The 21083-nt window shown below is 34.4% G+C and overlaps 1 protein-coding gene across 4 annotated transcripts; it reads left to right on the forward strand.

Moving 5' to 3' along the window:
- Positions 1-7607: 7607 nt before the first annotated feature.
- On the forward strand, positions 7608-20996 carry LOC106067982 (L-serine dehydratase/L-threonine deaminase-like). 4 transcript variants are annotated; one of them, XM_013227268.2, is made up of 8 exons: positions 7608-7709; positions 12945-13193; positions 14362-14517; positions 17825-17900; positions 18469-18508; positions 19036-19263; positions 20212-20342; positions 20594-20996. In XM_013227268.2, the coding sequence occupies exons 2-8, from the start codon at positions 12960-12962 to the stop codon at positions 20779-20781; spliced, it is 1053 nt and encodes a 350-aa protein (XP_013082722.2). In that variant the 5' UTR covers positions 7608-7709; positions 12945-12959; the 3' UTR covers positions 20782-20996. The 4 variants fall into 4 exon arrangements, with proteins under 4 accessions (XP_013082722.2, XP_055861842.1, XP_055861843.1 ...); XM_056005867.1 differs by lacking the exon at positions 7608-7709 and adding an exon at positions 11248-11283; XM_056005868.1 differs by lacking the exon at positions 7608-7709 and adding an exon at positions 12076-12102.
- Positions 20997-21083: the final 87 nt, after the last annotated feature.

A 21083-nucleotide genomic window follows, 5' to 3' on the forward strand; every position in this document is an offset into this window, starting at 1 on the left:
TCTGATGAAATTCTACAGGAAACAGTTATAACGGAGCCTGACGACTTCCCAAACTATTACGCGGCAATTTGAAAACTCAAAGACAAAGATATAAAGCGTCTAGGTTTCCCAAGTTCGGAAGCCAAGCGCTTATAACCACTCTACCACCGCGCCCCCATTGTTTAGTTGCCACGCAAATAAATGCTGTCGCATTGGCTCCTTAAATTGTCTCCCGACGAAACACTTTAATGAAAGTGTGTGATTCTACGTTTTTTGAGATATTAGGCCTCTTGTTATCTTCTTCATCGTTCTCATTGTTATGTTGGAGTGTTCAGATGACTAGACCAATACATGAGATGAACTGCGCAGTGGTTTCCAAATCAGGGAGCTCTCCATAAAGTTTTCTTTCTCCTCTTGTAATCAAAATAAGACAATTTTTTCTTTGTTGTTTCTTCAAAATGAATGAAAATATCTCTGAAACCATTTTTTTTAAGGGCACCCAAGCAAGTGGGGGCTCTAAGCAGTGCGGTAGCTAGCCATGTGCGGGTGGTGCGGGCCGCACGGGGCATCAAGTGATGAGGGGCATCAAACTGAGGACTAATAACTTTCTAATAACTTTGTTTCTACTGCAAACTCTTCTGACAAAATTAATTACAAGGCTACATCTGCATTTAAAGTTCAATAAAACGAACTCATTGAGTGGTGGCTGTCAGCATCCAAAATTGAAAACCAAGAGACCAGCAGAGCTCACATTTAGTCATCGCTTGCTTGAGGGAACTTGAAATTTGTCTGCGTGTAAAGGACAGCATTCTCAAGATTTAATTAAGCAAGAAAAAAGTGGAAAAACTACATGAAGAGAATCTTGGACATGATTTGTTTTCTCTCAAATCAGAATCTGGCACTCAATGGCATCATGAACAATGGAAAAAAATAGGAAGAACAAAAATTAATTCAAAATTTCTTGGAGTTGAGCAGAGTACTATCATCAGTGAAACCAAACTTACACAAATACTAAACTAATTTATTGTAATTTTGGTTGGTCATGAAAATAAATTACACAGCAAGGAAAAAATCACACAAGAAGCCTAATATTTCTCGATTATTTTTGATTTACACCTGACATCACAAATTTGGATCTAACTTCCAAAAAATAAAGATAAATGACTGAGTATAAGTTCTTGAGTCATTCGATGACTTCATCGACACAAAGGACAAGCCGCTAGAATCGATGCAACGAAATTACGTTCGTATGACTTAGACTGTAGACATAGTGGACTGCAGAGGTCAAGATTTAATATTGCTGCTGCATGAAAGGTAAACACTACGATGTCCAAAAGCGTATTCAATAAGTCAATCCTAAAGTACATGTTATTACCTGCTCAAACCATTCTCTAAATTTGGCAGGAACTCAAGCTGCTGAATTCGATGCAGTTGTTTTCTTAAGCCTGTATTACCTTTGACGGAAACCATGTGATCAGATCTGGGAATGGGTGAAGAACCTCGAGAAAAAGATGACAATCGAAAAAGAGAAGGGAAATTTATCCTTTAGTGGACCGGATCGTCTAAAAAATCACATAATTAGAACACCTTATGGTGCTGCTGAAAAATATGAGTTTTTGTCGCCAGTATAGCTATTGAATCATCATTGAAACAAAATATCGACAGAGCTCCTACTGATATTAAAAAAGAGACTTTATTGGTTTATGACAGTTTCTTCAGAATCTTACAAACTGTAAAGTAGTAAAGTTCCTCTTTCAGACCATGCGACCAGGTGGACTCGAGTTAACAAGGGTATCATGTGGCCAGCACAACGACCAACCGCCTTTACTTTCCGCAACAAACGTCAGGTATCAATTACACTCAGAGGCGCCCTAAAGATCTCGAAATAAAAAATCCCTGTCTTCACCAGGATGCGTGCTCGGGACCCCCGGTTTGGAAACCAAGCTCTTTATCACTCAGCCACCGCGCCTAAAACTTATATTTAAAAAATCAGCTTTATATCTCAGTTCCGTATATTTTCATCACATATTTCTGACCATTGAGGCTATTGTAACGGATGCATGTGTATATCAAATGTAGCTGAAGTATTTCTAGAAGATGCTTAATTAGACTAAGTGCGTGCGTACCTTGTTTGATGTATTTCAATCGCGAGTTCTTGAAATCATGCACACCGTCACAAATATAGATAAGGTACTAACAGAAACACAGACTCAATGACCAAGTTGACTCAAGGTGAACTTCAAACAAACGTTTAATACAGAATGGGCCACAGTCTAGTCTGTCACTAATAAAGATGTTATCCCCTCAAGAGTCTAGCAGTAACTGATTAATAAAAGTCTATTCCAATCTCTAACCCAAAGTCTATGTCGTCACTATAAAATGTATGTTCACGGTCAGTCTAATTAAGTGCGCAACCCAACTAACTAAACTAGCTATCTAACACTACATACCAGCGAATTCTTAAAAAACTAAAGTTGATCAAGAACTACTTGCAATTAACGATGATAGATTTATAACTCACTGATTTGGAAATGTCGTTCTTTGAACAAGAATTGATTTTAAAAAATTGATTACAATAAAGTTATCTATAGTTTTGCCAGCAAGAAAGTATGTAACATTAATTTGTAGTATTTTTTTTTGCGACTAGCAATATATAAACATATTGAATATGCATTATTCTAAAACAAAACAACAACAACAACAAAACAACAACTCTACAACAACAACAAAACAACAACAACAACTACTGCAACAACTACAACTACAACAAAATAACAACAAAAACAACAACTTTTTGCTGTTATACTTTGTGTTTTTTTTTTGGTTTGGGGGGGGCATCACGAGGAGCTGCCGCACTGGGCATCAATTAACCTAGCTACGCCACTGGCTCTAAGCTATAACTTATAGGGCCTATTGCCTGTAGGTAAATCCAGAAAGCACTGTCTACGTCATTTCTGTTTCTAACCTGGTGTCTACTAAGTGGAAAGTCGCGTGCCTACTTGGTTAACATGCATGACTAAATGCATGATGCGTAGAAAGTGGCAATCCTCATTTTTTGAAGTAACGTCTGTAGTATATGAGATAAGATAAGAAACCTTTTCAAGCTTCTTTACTGCATTGCTGAACCAATTCGTCAATGGCAGAAGATACTTCGAGGGCACTGACATACTATCCACCAATAAACAAAATTGTTGCAGGGAATAATGGCGCAACTTTGTGTACAAAATAGGGCCTACAGCAACATTTCAGAAAAAAAAAAAGACTTTTGATTATGATGAGAGACTTAATATAATCTGAAATCAGTAGACTCTCCACCGCAGATGTCATAAATAATCGTCTGCATGTTTTGGCTTTTTGTAAATCGTTTTACATATTCCATATGTTCCTTCAGTGTTGAAGATAATAGTCCAAACCTCCCGCAGGACGACGAGGGATAGCAGCGGGCAGGGTATGAACCCGGGACTATTGAGATGACCTAACGACAGTACAGAGCGCATACCGCACGACCAGGCAGCCATTGTTGCATTTGATCTTTCCGTAACCAAAAATTTTAATATAAGCTATTCTATATTCTACGGGGACAAATTTTTAAAGATTTCACGCGGACGGTGTAGGAACAGAAAGGTAATACACTCTTACACATTGTTTCCGTGCAGGTTTTATGACATAGTGCAGCAGGTCTAAATGGGAGTTCAAGAAGGGAGCGCCGGATGGCAGTAACTTAGAAATTATTAATCAGACGCGATATTCTAAATTCTACATATAAGCGGGAAATTGATAGACTGTTTAGATAAATTTGTGGCATTGGGCGTTCCAACCAAACATTTTATGAATAACGGGACAGATGATCAAATTTGGAATTGTCCCGCCTAAACCGAGACGTCTGATCAACTTAGATCAGGGGTGGCCTATCTTGCGACAACAGTGGCGCATTGCTATATTACAAGTGGCGCCCAGAGATAAAACAAAAACATGTCTGCTCGTCAAAAAATAATGTAAGAGAAAAAAATGAGCTGTCCAGGGAATGAGCACCTTTGTTTGATACAAAAAAAATGAATGTTTGGTGTAGCATTATTTGTTTGAAGGATTGGCCTCTTTAGTCCCAAAGTTGCAAAGGGAAAAGAACGTCTCTCGAGGCGTAAGGTGCCACAGTATTTGTTTATAAATATTTGTTTATGCTACTTACCAGCCTTCTCAGTGACAACAATTGAAAACTGCACGGTAAGGACGAATTTTTTCCTAGCTTGATAAGTGATATCAATCATCAGCAGAGGCGTAGTGAGCAAAATGTAAGCCCGGGGCAAGGGACTTTAGGTGCCCCCCCCCCATTTTTCATAAACATCACATAAAAATATAGGCTTATAAATAAAAAGTATTTAATGATAATATAATTCAAATAACTTTATAATGTATTACCTAACTGAAATATCTACAATAATTTTAGTTTTTAGGCACATTTCTGCGTGTGGCACCCCTCCCTCCCCCCTGGTTGAAAACTAGTCTCTAGATTTAGTCAAGATATCACCAGCTGTGATGACAGTAAAGACACTTGCTCGATATGATTCCACAGATTCTCTAGCTTCTTCATAGTTTCAAGTGATGGTATGTTTAGTTAACGATTCGAGACTAGATCTATTATATTTACTACTAGGATCTACCTATATTAATACACTTTTTACAAAGCTTATATTATCTTACTCTTGTCTGTCTGTCTGTCTGTCTTGTTTGACTCTTGTATGCTACAAGTTATTTCTCCCACTTCCCATTCTTGGATCAAGCTGAAACTTTGAACAATTAGGCCTATTCATTGTCGATGAAAATGAAAACAACAATTAGTTAACCAATTAGTCGTAGTTAATTAATTTTGTTTTATATAGAGACAAAGTAGAACCTGTTAAGCAAAGGGGAGATAAGCCTAGAGAATTACGCCGTTCCTTTAATATTAATCTAAAAACTAACACTATACTAAAAACAATGGCGTTACAACCACCTACTTTTTATTAGTAATTGGATAACTCAATCGTGGAGGCTCAAATTAGAATTCAGACTCGAGCAAATGTTTTTGAAATGGCAGCACGGAAATTTTTTCCTCTAGGCCTATATATCCTCGCACACACACAAACGTGATTGTACCATAGCGCTCTGAGCTGAAAGTTGCGTCAAACTATTATATATCATGGGCGTAGCCGGGGGGGGGGGGTTCAGCCCTCCCCCCCCCGAAATGAAATCCCCCCCCCCAGGGGAGTCGGAATTTAGTGACTGATTTTTTGCTTTGATTTTGTTTATTTTAGGTGAGATTTTAATACTAAACCATCACTTGCCCCAGCACAACCAAAGGGGTTTTGAGTTTAAAAAAAAACTACCAGGGGGTTTTGAGTTTAAAAACCCCTACCAGGGGGGTTCGAGTTTAAAAACCCCTACCAGGGGGGTTCGAGTTTAAAATCTCTACCAGAGGGGTTCGAGTTTAAAAACCCCTACTAGGGGTTTTGAGTTTAAAACCCCCTACCAGGGGTTTTGAGTTTTAAACCCCCTACCTGGGGTTTTTGCAGTTAACTCCCCCTCTTCTATAAAACAAAACAAAAAAAAAATGCAAACGAAAATCCCCTAATTCCAAGAGCACAGTTAAGGAAGATTTTGATTTTAAAACCCCGTCTAAAATTTACGATAAACCCCCTCTTTAATATAAAAAAAAAGCTAATTACGCACTCAAAATGTTATGAGCGTAGCTAAATGGGTTTTGACTCAGTTTTGAGTTTAAACCCCACTTCAGGGGATTTGAAGATAAAAAAATACCTCTTTAATAATAAAAACAAAGCAAATTATACATTAAAAATGTTATGAGTGTAGTCTAAGGGGTTTTGAGTTTAAACTCCCCTCCAGTGGAGTTTGAAGCTAAAAATTACCTCTTCAATATAAATAAAAGAAAATTACTCACTCTAAAATCTATGATCGTAGTCAAAGGGGTTTTGAGTTTAAACCCCCCGCCAGGGGGGTTTGAGGATAAAAAATACATCTTCAGTGTAAGAAAAAAGCAAATTACGCACTCAAAATGCTATGAGCGTTGCCGAAAGGGGTTTAGAGTTTAAACCCCCATTCAGAGGGGTTTGGTGCTAAAAATACATCTTCAATATAAAAAAAAAAAGCTAATTACACACTAAAATTATTTGAGCGTAGCCAAACCAATCGGGGGTTTTGAGTTTAAACCCTTCTTCTACAGATGGCTTTTTTTAAAGTTTAAAACACCTCCAGATGGTTTTGAGTCTAAGATCATCTTGAGGTGGAAAACCCCCAACAGAAGATTTTGACGATAAAACTTCTCTTTTCGATATAAAATCTAAAGCAAACTACATTCACTTAATTCCAAGAGCGTATTCAAGAGAGGTTACACATTTTTACCAGTGGCAGGGCTCCATTAATAAACTGCAGTGAATAGTCATCTACCGAAATCGAAAAACATTAAATGTAGCTCAACAAAGATGGCTAAGACAGATTTTAGGAGTCAGTTATAGAGATCGGGTCTAAATCAAGGAAATCCTATGCCGAACTGGGAGTCGACCCCTTAGTAAGATTGTGAGAGAACGACGCATGAGGTTTGCGGGACATGTTCTCCGACAAAATGAATTACGCTTAAGAAGATTTGCAATGATATCCTAGTACAACTTGACGCCACTCATTCATGGAGGTCCTCATGGAAGGTGGGAAGAGGCTTCAGACATTACCAGTGACAGATTTTTATGGAAACAGCTTGACGTCAAATGCTCCGAACGGCTTGGGAGGGTCTAAGTCAGTAAGAATAACTTTTTAATAGCAGGAAAATGCAGTGTAGATACCTCAGAATATGCATTTTGTTGGCTTTCAATACCAGAAATAGCGCTCCCCCAGCCCCCCTTGCTAGTAATGGCGGGGAGTCTACAATTTTATGGAAACAGCTAGATGGCAAATGTGCTGAAGGACGAGGGAGGGTCTAAGTCAGTAAAAATAGCACATTAGGTTTTTGAAATAGAACTTTTTAATAGCAGGAAAATGCACTGTAGATACCTCAGAATATGCATTTTGTTGGTTTTTAATATCAGAAATAGTGCTTGGCCCCGCGCTGGGGGAGCTCCTCCAGACCCCTTTGCTAGTAATGTCGGGGAATCTACAATTTTTCCACTAACTCATGGAAGAATCTATTCTATGGCACAATAAACGTGTTCCGAAAGAATGAAGGGTCAGAATGTAATAAAGATTATGTACACACACACACACACATAAATACATTGTAAATATAAATATATAAATATAAATACACAACATACATATATTTTTTTTTCGGGGGGGGGGGGGGAGAAAAAAATTCACCCCCACCCCCCCCCCCCCCCCGAAAAAAATCCTGGCTACGCCCATGTTATATATATATATATAAATAAATAGCCTATAAATATTTCCATTGTTAATCTAAAATCTGTTTGTAAAACAATTAGTTCAATGAATCATTCAAAATAATTAATCCAATTTCACTCAACACATCTAATTTTTTTTTTAAAGTATTTTTGTTTATATTTTACTTTTTTTTAAATTTTCAAATTGCAAGATCCACAAAACGAAAACGAAAGTGGAAATAAATATCCACCTAAACCATGCCTAAACTATCACTCAGTATTTTGAGTATCAGTCAGTTTTACGAGAGATCGCCAGCAATAGAGAAATCTAGAGCTATAACTTATAAGATCACGGCCTAATAATAATGAGTAATGAGGCAATATTAGATCTACATTTTTGTTATAGGCTTTTCAGCAGTATAATTTAGTATAAATTATAGAGATAGATCTATTAAATCTAGATTATATAGTATAACTAGACATATGTTACCCGCGACCCGCGGGTCTTTATTTGCGTATTACTTTCGATATTGTCACTGAGAGTGTTTTGTAAACAATTAAACGAAATAATAATGTAATAAGTAAAGCGAATGTGTCAATGTAAAAATAGTGTGAATGAAGCTATCAAATCAAAATAGCTAATAGGCTTGAATCCATTTTTTTTTCAAATTAAAACATTTGCTTGTAGGCCTACATATATTTGATTAAAATTTGAGATGAATAGACTAAATTTTGTATGTTCATGTGTATAAAAAATAAAGTAGATCTTGAGGTAGACATAGATCTAAATCTACACTAATCTAGAGTTAAAAATTGGCTTTTATAGAGTTAATTCTGTGCTGCGCATGCGTGAACTTTTTTCATGAAAGAATATAGGCCTATCTCAACACGGCCACGCAGCTTTAGCGAACAGCGAACGAATGTATTAAAAATGCTTTAGAAAAACAAATTTGAATGTTAATTTGATTAAAATTTGAAATGAATGGACAATAATTAGTATGTTTATGTTTTAAAGCATAAAACTATCTTTGCGAAAAGAAGTTTTATCATCTTAGAGTTCAATAAGAGTTTTAGACCTAGGTCTAGGAATAGACTCAGTAGAGAGATGTGTTAATGTGTAACCATTTGGTAATGTCTAATGATTCGCCAGGAAATCTGTAGTCACACAGATATCAGGAACTAATTTATGTAAAAAATGATTTTGAATAATCTAGTGGATCGGATTTAGATGTATGTTAAACGTAGCTAATGATCCTTTCACGTTATTTCTCTTTCGCTACGAAAATAAAATTAGTTTTGCGAAAATCGGTTTACCCGAAGTCGATACATTCTTATCTATTAAAAACGAAGAGGGCGATAGCTTTGTTATATAAATGTGATTATAAAGTGAACAATTAAACGAAATAATTTTTAGTACGCGATTCATGAATGAATATAGATCTAGGCCTATCTCAACTCGGCTTCGCAGCTTTCGTATATGTATGTAACTTTAGAAAACCAAATTTGAATGTTTATTAACATACATACATACATACATACACCACACATTCTACTATATAATATAGATAACGTTTTGAAAAAAAAATATGTAGCCAATTGTAGCAGTCGACTGATATAGCCTTTATTAAATGCTTAACTGACATTTCATAACTAGACTAGTAGGCCATGGTATTTTGTATAATAGTTACATATAGACTCTATTATCTATTTTAAAAAAAAAAGCACAGGCAAAGTCAACTAGATCTATGGGAAAGGACCAATGGCGAACGCTTTTGTGCCAGTTTTTAGTTTAGAATTTTTAACTCCGCAATGGTTAAACTTATTTAAAAAATGAAAACATCTGCGGACTCCTCAGCTATTGGGCGATAAAACTAAATTTGAATCTTTTTTCCATATCAGCTATTAAATTTATAATTCAAGTCAACTTGCGGTAGGGGTCGGACCTAATCAGCGAACGCAATTTTCGCGGGAGTCATAATGAGCGAAAGGCCGTAAAAAATAGCGAAATAGCATGTTAAAATATAGGAAATTATGCTTCAATTAGTTCTATCATCTAACTTCTTCCATGAAGCATTATAACTATTGTCCTCCTTGTGACATTAGGCCTAAATTTGTTTTCACTTTTCTCGTGCTCCACATCTCCTTTCTCTGCTTGGAACTGATGTCTATATAGCCTACGAAACTTGTGATCAAATATTTTTCTTTTAGAGAAAGAAAGAAACTACAAAATTCTATTTCGCCTCCTCCTTATAGGCTAGTCCACGTCATTTTACTCTCCATTTCATTAACTCTCGTTACTGTGACTATTTTTTTAAGAACACATGTTCAGTGCACTTTATTTAATCAACATCAACTCGACCTTTCCCCCCCCCCCACACACACACACACGCGCGCGCTGATTGACCCAAAGGCAGACCCCGAATGCGATGGATTGATGATGTATGGGAGGTAGATCTACAACTTGGGTTTCGGACATGGAGACGAAAGGCTCAGGAGAGATCTTGTAATTTTATACATGTATATTATATGGAAATTCTTATATTTATTACTAAATATATAGTTAGCGTTTTTTCCGCTCCTGAAATCGAATATTTTCTCCTGGAAAACTCTTGGAAATCTTCTGAAATCCTAATCTCAGAATGGTGGGGGAACCCAGTGAAAATGAATGCTGATCTTCTTTTAAACATCTATATACATATTAATATCATTAATTAGTAACAAGAGGTTAACCAGCCAGTTTAAAAAAAAAAAAGGAGGACGGCAAAACAGAGTCCCCCCCCCTCCCCCCGTATAAACCGTATAGGCCTAAGCGCTGTTAAGATCAAATGATGCTTCGTTTCACCCTCACTGGCATAGAGGAAAGTAACTGCCTGCATATGACTGTTGGAGAGAGAGGTGCGAGTCAAACATTTTAGACGGAAAGAAAATGCGGGAAAATATGCTGGTCGCAACTGGGCGTAGACATGTGAAACATGTAGGCTACTGCACTCATCCTTAATCTTCGAAATCGAAGACATTGGTTTAAGGTTAAAAATAGGCCTATTATTTTAATATTTCAGTTTACAAACAATAACAATAGATAAGACAAAAAGAAAAACAGATTAAATCAGTAACTAAATTATTATTAATGGCTTTTTAAGCTTATAATAGGGGTTTCGCTGAATAGGTTTTCAGTTAAAAGGTCATTTTGAGCGAACACCCCATAATATTTTTTTTTCAACGGAATGAATAGCCTTAGCTATTCTAGCTAACTATTTCCTCATCTATTTAGAAGCATAATAGGCGATTTTTTTTCGGCCGATGTCCATTGGTGCTTTAAAATCGCCTTAAGTTCGGACCTATTCTCGTTTATCCGGAAACGTTTTGAGAATGAAATTTCCATGCATGTCAACTTTGACCTTCAGCTATGCTTTATTTTATGAGGGAAAACGAAAGTGAATAGGTGGAAAATGTAGAAAAATGGAGTCTTTGTAATACCATTTTATTAGTTCAGCAGTTACTTTTGAAATAAATAAGAATGGATAAAAATTACGGGGAGGTGTTCGCTTTATATGCCATTTCGCTGATGGGCCTTTCCTAACTAGAATTAGATCCTTCCTAATGAGGTAGTTCGTATTTCTGACCTACTTTAACCAAAGTCACGTGATAGTAGGACAACAAAGAGGAGAATGGCCTTTTCTTTCTATATTTCCATTGCTGTTGCTCCTCTATTTTTACGAAATTTTACATTTACAAACATTTTAAAATATACAGAGTACATCAACGAACTCCCTGAATGTTCAAATAATTATACGAATGTTTTCATAAAGGGCCAAGAACTGTTTAAGGATAGGTTTAAATTATATCAATGATATTTCCTTTATAGTTATGACAAGCGTCAACACTTTGCTGATGATAGATCTACATTCACATACAGAAGAACATGTTTTTACAAACGTGTCTTGTAAGATTAAAAAAAAGGCTTGGTATAAACTACACAAACACACACACTTATATATATATATATATATATATATATATATATATATATATATATATATATATATATATATATATATATATATATATATATATATATATATATATATATATATATATATATACATATTTATTTATATTTATATTTATAGGCCTATATATTGGATAATATGCATATTTGTTGAAACATTGTTATTTTCATTAACTTCGGCTATTTTTTAACGTTATGTATTTCATATTCCGCCAATCGCAAATACATCATGCACATCGATAACATTAAGAATTATTTTTTGTGTTGGACACATGATGTATTATTATGTTATTAAAAGTTCTATCATTTTTAAGAAATTCACAAAATGTTAGGCCTACATTAAAGTTTCACAAATGCGTCGACGAAACAGATCTAGATCCATTTTATTACTCAGAGAGCAAATTTAACAATGAAAGGGCGGGGTAAGACACATTTGGCTTGTGTAACTGTAAGAGTAGATCTAGATTTATCCTTGACTATCAGATGTGTTATTTGTTCGCTAAACAACTGAAGCCTATTACGCACAAGGAAAACTCATGGAAGTCCTTTTATCTTTTCTAACAACTAGTCGACATATCGACTACACACTAGCCCTAGAGCTATCTGACCAATACACACTGGTCTGCTGTCCAACTTTTAGTGTTCTACTCAAGTTCAAGCTTGTTTACTTTTGGGCAGAGAGGAAAAAAAAGGGGGGGGGGATGAAAGTGTTACTTTTTTTTTCTAGGACTGGTTACCCGAATGCTAAGAACTGTAAGTGTAATCATTCATTGTAGATCAAGAAATCTTGATCTCAGTATGGCAGATTATAGGCCAACGTAACTATTTGTTTTAGTTGAAACTGTTTAAAAAATGTATCTCTAGATTCTCCTGTTATTAACAAATTATAGTTTAGCGCTAATGAGTAAATTGAAACCACTAAATATTGACTTGAAACGCTTCAGAGTCCAACTACAAACTAACTAAAACTAAGCACGGTGCGCGTTGTATACACACAACCACGTGACTCGGGGGGAATTCGGAACTACCTCATTGTGATTTATGTTATAGAACTAGGTAAAAATAAAAAGGAATCATTTTATACTTTAAACTTTTGTTTGCTGAGTTTGCATTGTATTATGATTATGTTATTTACAAGTACTATTAACTTATAGATCTATATATATATATATATATATATATAGTTATTGTCTTATTAATTATTAGAGCAATTAGGCCTATAGTCACTAGATCTATATAATAGTATATAGTCATAGACTTATAATATAGATTCTAGTAATAGTGTAATATACTAGAGTACTAGAGTAACTATATATATAATAGACTATATAATATACTGAGTCTGAGTATAATCTAGATAAACCAAGATTTAGATCTATTTATATAAATTATAATTTATTTTTGTATCATTCAGGCTAAAGCTAGTAAAGCAGCTGGAAAAATGTTGATTGAATAAATAGATTTAGAATCAAGACATCTAATGATCTATCTATATTCTATATAAATAGACTCTCTCTATATAATTAATTAAATGTTTCATTTACAAACTTTTCTTATTTTAAAAGAAATTCATCAAATGTGCAATTTTCCTTCAGTTTTGCAGAGATAAAATGCCATCCCATGAGCTACCATGCCTAGGGGATGCAAACATAAATGCCCTGCAGAGTTGTCAGCCTTTAATGAAGACTCCATCACCAGCAGGGAACAAGCTGTACTCTGAAACACCTGTACTCTGCAGTACATCTCTATCAAAGTATTCTGGAATACAAGTCTATCTTAAACTAGATAACTTGCAGCCACCAGGGTCTTTCAAACTGCGTGGGATTTCACATTTGATTCAGAAAGTATTTAATATTTTTGCTATACATTTACTTTATGGGGGAAAAAAAGTAAATATGATTGACCCAAAAATTAAATTTCCATCTCATTTCAATTGTAATGATTTTCTTTGACTTAATAGATATGAAGCGAAATTCACTAATCTCTCATGATCTTTCTCACTAACATTAAGACCCTGGTCATTTGTGTCAATTCATTAAAAGCTGTTTTTGCATCTCCCTATCTATTGTTGTTCCTCAAGACTGTTTCTTTAGGTTATTTTTTGTCTGTTTCTTCATGTCTCCATGGTTCCCCTTTTTTTCTACTCTCCTTGGGGCCTCCTTAGTCTAGTTTGTTTTGGGACTTAGTAGACCTTTGGTGGCTAGGGTTCCTTGTCAGGATCTGACCCTGGACTACAGCCATCACCCCTGCCTGCCATGACTCCATTATGAACTCTTCTTTCCTTGTTTAGGTTGTTAGGCATTGTGTTTTGTGAGTTTGTTTTTTTTTTAATTGAAGAAATAGAACTTCTAGTCATATGTTTAACTTTGAGAAGTCTTTTGTCTGATCCCTCCCCCACTGGTCTTCTCAGATTTGGTAAAACTTATTAAGACAAATATATTTTTAAGAGAGGCATTGTGGCTGAGTGGTAAAGCATTTGGCTTCCAAACTGAGGGGTCATGAGTTTAAAAAATTTCTTTAGTTGGAGAAAAGGTGGTTGGTCATTGTGTTGGCCTTCATGACACCCTCATTAACCGTGGTCCACAGAAACAGATGGCCTTTACATCATCATCTGCCCCATAGATGGCAAGGTCTAAATTGGGTACATATATTTAAGGGAGGTTGTCACTCCCAAGCAGCTAAGTTACAAATAGGCCTGACCTGCTGCTGAAGTCATCCTGAATATGAAGGAATACTCTATGGTCTTACTGATTATAATTGGAAGAGATTAAAAAAGAGTAATATAAATCTAATTTTTAGACTTCTTCCTGTTCCTTGTGAGCACCTCTTATTGTATCTAGAGACACCATCCTTACTCCTTTTCCTCTTATGCATAATCAATAAGGTTTTCAAATGTGTAATTTTCACATTTTCCCACATTTTTTACAGTAAAAATTGAATGCCAAATTGTAAATCACAACCTTTAGAGAAATAAACATTTTTTCTTTATTATTTTAACCTTCTAATCATCAGGCATTAGAGACTGGAAGATGTGATCATGTTTACTGTGCTTCTGGAGGGAATGCTGGAATGGCTGCTGCATATGCTTCTAGAGAACTTGGCATACCATGTACAATCATTTTACCAAAGACAACACCAGCTTTCCTGGCCGATAGACTGAAGCTATACGTAAATACATTTTTCTGACCAAGTTTAATAATTTTTTTTTAAAAAAGCTTCTCTTGTTTTTTTACTTTAAATGAATGTCTTTGTAGAAATAGTTATTTAACTAAATCGCCTTCCTTTGTGGAAAAAAAAATGTTATGTTAGGATTTGAATTAGGGAAAGATGTATGGCCTCAATGCTTAAAGATCAGGTTGCCAGATTTTGTTTAAGGCAGCAAATGAGTTTTCACTGAGAATTCATTATTATTGGTATTCAATTTATTAGTTCAAATACACTTGCAACAAATTTTTTATTTGCGTGATGTCAGAGTTGGTAGAGCAGATTGCTTCTGTACCTGTAAATACTAAAGATTTATAATAAATGTTTAAGCATCTACTGAGCTTTAGTATAGATCAAGGAATGTAAAGGCAGTTGGTCATTGAGATTCCACACATGCACACAGTTAGGTCTTATGGAAACTTCTGTTGATTTATCATATTAGAATTTCTGAAATAGTTTCGTTAAACTTGTTAATATTCTTTTGATAAATTCTGCTAAATGAATTCCATTGATACTTTGTGCTAAATGAGTTTAATCTGATTCAGACGTAATTTTGTTTCTTCTCTTTTAAGAGCATACATTTAAAAAAAAACACATTTAGTCAACACACTCTTGCACCCCTACTCTTTTATCCACAAATACAATGTTACCAACTTGAGTTTGAGTCTCGTGTATAAAAATGAGAACAAACTATAGAATGCCCACAAATATTTGAGTTTCATATTTTCAACAGATGGACTTAAAACTTTTATTCAAAGGAGGGCCAAAATAAAAGTAACACAAATTAAAAAAAAAAAGACAGTGACCTAAAAAAAAACTAGATTAAAAATTTAATTGATAAAACATATAATTAAATCATAGGTTGTAAAACTATAATATAATATATTTCTCAGACAAAGTGACTTATATTCAATAACCTACTTTGACTGAATCAATGGAGAGTCAACATGTCTCTTTTGTCCACTGTGCTGAAAAGTGTGTAGGTCAGCCAAAACTCTTTTTGAAAAGAAAAATGTACAGGTCATGAGCGGTTTTACTTGAACATTTTAAAGTATCCAAACAACACTGTTTATGTATTTATGAAGATGATTGGCAAATAAAAAATGTCATCGTTTTGTCCTGCAAATGATTTCAAGTTACAGTACTGTTCCAACAACTGAGCTTAGATCTTACCAATACCCCATTCCTTTAGGTACTGTATGCATGATTATGCTTCATTTTTAAGTTAGATTATAGGTTTATACCTGTTAATAGTTTGATAATAAGCCATTGTCCTAAACAACAGAGTAAAAGCTGGTTATTTTTACATTTTGAGTAAATGGAAGGCAAGTATTAGCTTAGCTAGATTTCTGATAACCCTAACCAACAAACAAACAAAATAAGCTACAGTAAGGAAGAGAAACTTCTTCCGGAGAGGTTTTCTTACAAATTACAGCTAGGTAAAATTTTCCCTTGTTTTTAGACAACTTTTAAAGCAGATATTTGGAAACAAGACTTTAGTTTTACTGTTCTGTTGCTTAAGTAAAGCTACTGAGGGTATCTCTTAGTATTATTTGTTGTTAGCAATTAAGAGAAAATGCTTTACTTCAATAAATGTAAAAAATCCATAAAATTTGCAGTGATGGGAATTTTCCGACAATTGTCGGAATTCCGATAATTTCTTCTGGTCCGATTTTCTAGCAAAAAAATCCGAAGTTTTCCAGACATTTTTTTTTTTTTAAATCCGATTTTTTTTTTTTCAATTTTTTTTTTATGAAAAAAAAAAATCCGATTTTATTATTTTTCCATTTTCGGAAGAATGCGAAATAAGATTTTTGATTTGTTTTGAACTCCGCACATCCGGTCTTTTGACACAGTTAAAGTTCTATTTTTTTTTTTAAATCTTGTGTTACCGTATTGTCTTATAAGTCTAGATCTCGGTCCAGATTAGAGTGGTTTGAATCAGTCTAGATAGATATCTAGATTCTTTAATTTGAATACTTTTGATCTAGATCTAGACTTCAATGGCTGCTTGCCAGCTTTTGAAAAGTATTCGACTTAAACTTAACTTAGACTTAAGAGTATCAATCATGAATGATGCCCGGTCGCTATGTTACGACGTATGTAGCACTAATCGCCGCTATTACTACAATTCAAGATCTATTATTTTTTCACTGTTGTTACGATGACCCCTAGATTTTTCTAATTTGAACCCTGCCTGCCGACTTCCTTGAGTTCAAATGGGATTAGATTTAGACATCTAGATCTATTATAATAATAATAAGATCTAGATCTACTCATCTAATAGAGTGATACTGTGATAGACCTACCGTGTACCGACCATCTGGATTTATATATAGAATATACTTTTTTTATATAGTAGTAAGTAGGCCTTCTTAAACTTCTTAACATGACTATAGTGAGTTACTGAGTATAAGCCTGACAGAATGTAGATATCTAATAATAATATATTGGATCTAGAATCTAGAAAAGTTATTAGATATAAGTAGTAGTAGCTATAGATTATAGATCTATCTATAGTGAGGGATATGTATATATTTTAATATAAAACTTATCATTACTAATTTTAAAAGCATGTTTTTCAAACACATTTAATCCTTATAGTTGTTTGAGAAAGAAGTTGTTACAATATCTGTATAAAGCAGTTATCTATTATAGAATGCTCAGACTGCAAAAAGCTTTCTCCTCCCATCAATATATATACAAACAATAGTGCCATGAATGCATTTTGAGTGCAGTAATGCTAAATGAAGTGCAGTTTGTGTGCAGTAATGCACAATGCAGTGTAAATGTTATGTAATACAACATTAATTAAAGAAAATATTAAATTAAATGATTCTACGTAGTTTAAAAAAATTCAGCAACATCTTTTTTTAAGTCGTCGCCACGACAGGCCAGTTCAAAAACGGGGGGGGGGGGGGGGGGGCTTACAAAATTTCCTAAAATTTTTGCAAAGTCAGTTCCCATCACTGAATTTGGGTGAACTTTATTAACTTTATAGATATTAAAAAAAATCTCCAATTAAATGTCCCCAACAGAATTCTGATTGAAGACCCCTGCTTTTAGACCAAGCTCCATTGATGTGTAAAATGAAAACAAAATTAATTTTATTCTCATTTGTAATACCTCTTTTGTTCCAAAAGTATAGCATTTAAAAAAGTCTTGGTGAATTAATATGTCAGTAGTTGAGAGGAAGGGAGGTGGGTGGAAAGCATGGATAACTTTATATGGATAACTGTATTTTATTGTTTTATCTTGTGTAACATTTCAGAATGCTGAAGTACGAGTTCATGGTGAAGTCTATGATGAAGCCAAAACTTTAGCACAGGAACTAAGTAAACAGACAGGTTGGTTTCTGAGACTTATTTCAGATAATTAATAGTGTATATTTTGTAATAGGCTCTCTCCATTCTCCACTGCCCCTTCTTTATAATTGTATACATCATATAAATAAGTGAGGATTGAAGGAATTTGATAGTTTTTTGTTGTTTAAAGCCTATTTGACAGATTTCTCCAATTGGGTCCCGCGCCTGACAGGTGCCCCACAATTTACATCTAGCACTTCACTATTAGTCATGGTTCATGTCACAGGCTTTTAAAGGTGTAGGACTTTAAGGGTTAACAAATTTAGTGTATCATACTATTAATGTAACTTTAATTAACCCACTGGCGCCTATTGCGTTTGAGTTGCTTCCTATGCATGTTGTATAGCAAACAATGATATAATCTAATTGAGAGAAACAGTTGTTATTGTAAAAAAAAAAATTAAAAGAGGGAGCATCCACCAAATTGGGCCCCACAATTTATTAGGCTGGCGGCCCTGCTCTCAAGACAACACAATTGTAAAGTATAACCCATATCAGCCTCAGATCTATCATAATATAAATGATAATTTTTTTTTGGTTAATTTTTCAGGTTCACTGTATGTTCCTGCATTTGAACACCCAGACATTTGGTGAGTTATATCTGCCTTAATGTATACCTTGATAGAACTTCCAACATCAGTGAGACTTAAAATAGAAACTTGAGATGACAACAAGAAATTATTAAAACAATGACTTATTCATAGAAATTGCATCTCTTCTTGTCAGACATCACATTCAAAGAAGCTTAAAATACAAACATACAATGAACCTAGTGATTTACTGACCTGCTTGAGTTTGAAATCATTTTCAATTAAATTAATAAGTAGCATAAACAAAATAAAGAACTGGCATGTGTAACCAATGTAATGACTAAATAGTTAGATGCGTAGAAGTTGGAACTAATCAGGAATTTCCTTAGTGACGTGACTATTAAAAATAGAAAGAAAAAAAAAAGAAAATAGCTTAGAGACAGACTAACGGACAAGGACACCTCTTTGCAGGAGTGCTTAGGAAAGGACATCTTTTTTCTAGATCTGACAACGTGAACTGTGCTTTTATTTTTGTGAATAAAGTATTCTATTCATTAAGGCATCTTATTCTTATTAAAATGTTCTAGGGAAGGGCATGCAAGCATGATTGTGGAGGCAGCACAGCAGATGCAAGAGAGGCCCAGTGTTGTGATAACCAGTGTAGGAGGTGGTGGTCTTTGCAATGGTATCGTGCAAGGGATGAGACAAGTGGGGTGGGAGAATGTCCCCATTGTGGCTGTGGAGACACAAGGGGCTGACTGTTTTGATGCTGCCATCAAAGCTGGAGAAGTAGTTAATCTAGAAGCAATCACCAGGTATTTGATGGATGTTATAGCTTTAAAATAAATTATTGTAAACTAAATACAAATTAATGCTTATATTGGGGTTAAAAATCTTAAATGTGTTTGCAAGTGTATAAACATATGTTGTAACTGTTAGCTTTTCTTAAAATGATTTTAATTATCCATTTTATGCTAAATTGATTTCAAAATTATTTAACGATTCTTTAAAATGTCTGTGACTATCTGAAATAACTTTAATTTCTAAAGGGCCATGGTAGTTGAGTGATATTGGATTCAGAACAAAGGGGTTCCAAGTTCAAATCCTGGTGACTTCTGAGATTTTGAATATCAGGATTTGTAGGAACTCCCTGAGTCCGACTCTAATTGGTATCTGACAAATGGAAAAATAAAGGCACTTGGTCATTGTACAGAAATAGATAAGCTTTACTTCATCTGCAAGATCTGAAAGGATAACTATCTACCTATCCCTTATTTCACTGCCAATTGCAATAAAACATGTTTGTAAAGAGATTCACAATATACTGAAGAGTATGGTGTGCTTTAAATTGCAGGAAAACCATTCTTTTAATATCATTTACAACTTTAATTAGCATCACACTCAACATTAAGAAACAGATGGTTTCCACTAGTTAACAAGTTTATCCACTAGAGACTCAAGGATTTTTATGAACTTCTGGGATAAAACAAAGTTAGCATAGTCAGTGTTCTGGTTTGGTTCAGTCTGCTTTTAATTATGGTATGAAATGCAAAACAAAATTAATTACAAACATATTTCTTTCCCATAATCTTCAGATCTAAAATTTTTATTTATGTTACATGTATTTTAATTTTAACTATACATAGTCACAAGTTGTTGAATAATGCTGTCTGAATCAGTAACGATACCATGAGTTATTAAAATATTATCATCAAGTAAATATGTATTTATATTTTTTTTTTTTTTTTATTTAAACATTTCAGTGTCGCCAAGACCTTAGGTTCACTGTCTGTCAGTCCCACAACTCTAGAGTATTACAAACAAGCAAATCCTCCCATTATCAACTATGTAGTCACAGACCAAGATGCAGTTAGTGCTTGTGTTAAGTTTGCTGGTAAGTAAGATGGGGTGGGTGTTTGTCACGTTTCTCTTAATAAAGTCTGATAATTTTGTCCTTGTGTATATTTAAATAAAATTTTCTTTTACAGTTATAACAGCATGGAATTTAATACCAAGATAATGTTAAATTATTGTTTTTGGTCAAATAGGTTGATTATCCTTTCAACATCTAATGGCTAAATACTACAGTTTTTTAAAAGATTACAAGCAAAGGATAAATAATTTTTTTTTCTTTTTTTTTTTCAGATGATCACCGGTTCCTAGTTGAACCTGCTTGTGGGGCAAGCTTGGCTATCATCTATGGCAAAATTCTTCATAGACTCATTGAAGAAAAGAAATTGACCAGCATCACTTCTGCATTAGTTATTGTGTGTGGGGGTGCTATAGTCTCAACAGAAGTAATCCAAAGTTGGAAAAAAGATTTTCACTTATGACTTGTAAAATAATGTGCAATTTAGTCTAAGCTTGGCTTTACAGTATTGCAATATTTACTGGCATTGTTTCATATTGAATCCATAATGTAAATGTGAATAAAATTTTAAACAGAGATTTTGTTTTTTAATTTTGCAAATCAGATATCATGCTTCCAGGATTTAAAGAATAAAAAAGACACAGCTTGCCCTAGCAGGGCACTGGTCTCTGGAGTATACATACTGCTCACAGCCTTTCTTAGTGTTAAGTAAGTATTCTTTCCTATCCTTGGGTGGTAACTATTATTTATAGTTATAACAAACCA

This window comes from Biomphalaria glabrata, chromosome 12, assembly GCF_947242115.1.
Source record: "Biomphalaria glabrata chromosome 12, xgBioGlab47.1, whole genome shotgun sequence".
Classification (NCBI taxonomy): Eukaryota; Metazoa; Mollusca; class Gastropoda; family Planorbidae; genus Biomphalaria; species Biomphalaria glabrata.

Bases quoted from the DNA above. Each gene is read 5' to 3' on its own strand.
- LOC106067982 (XM_056005867.1), top strand. From the start codon at position 11,263: ATGTTTTTACAAACGTGTCTT. The intron at 14,518-17,824 runs GTAAATACATTT...GTAACATTTCAG, and splicing joins CCGATAGACTGAAGCTATAC to AATGCTGAAGTACGAGTTCA. The intron at 19,264-20,211 runs GTATTTGATGGA...TAAACATTTCAG, and splicing joins AATCTAGAAGCAATCACCAG to TGTCGCCAAGACCTTAGGTT.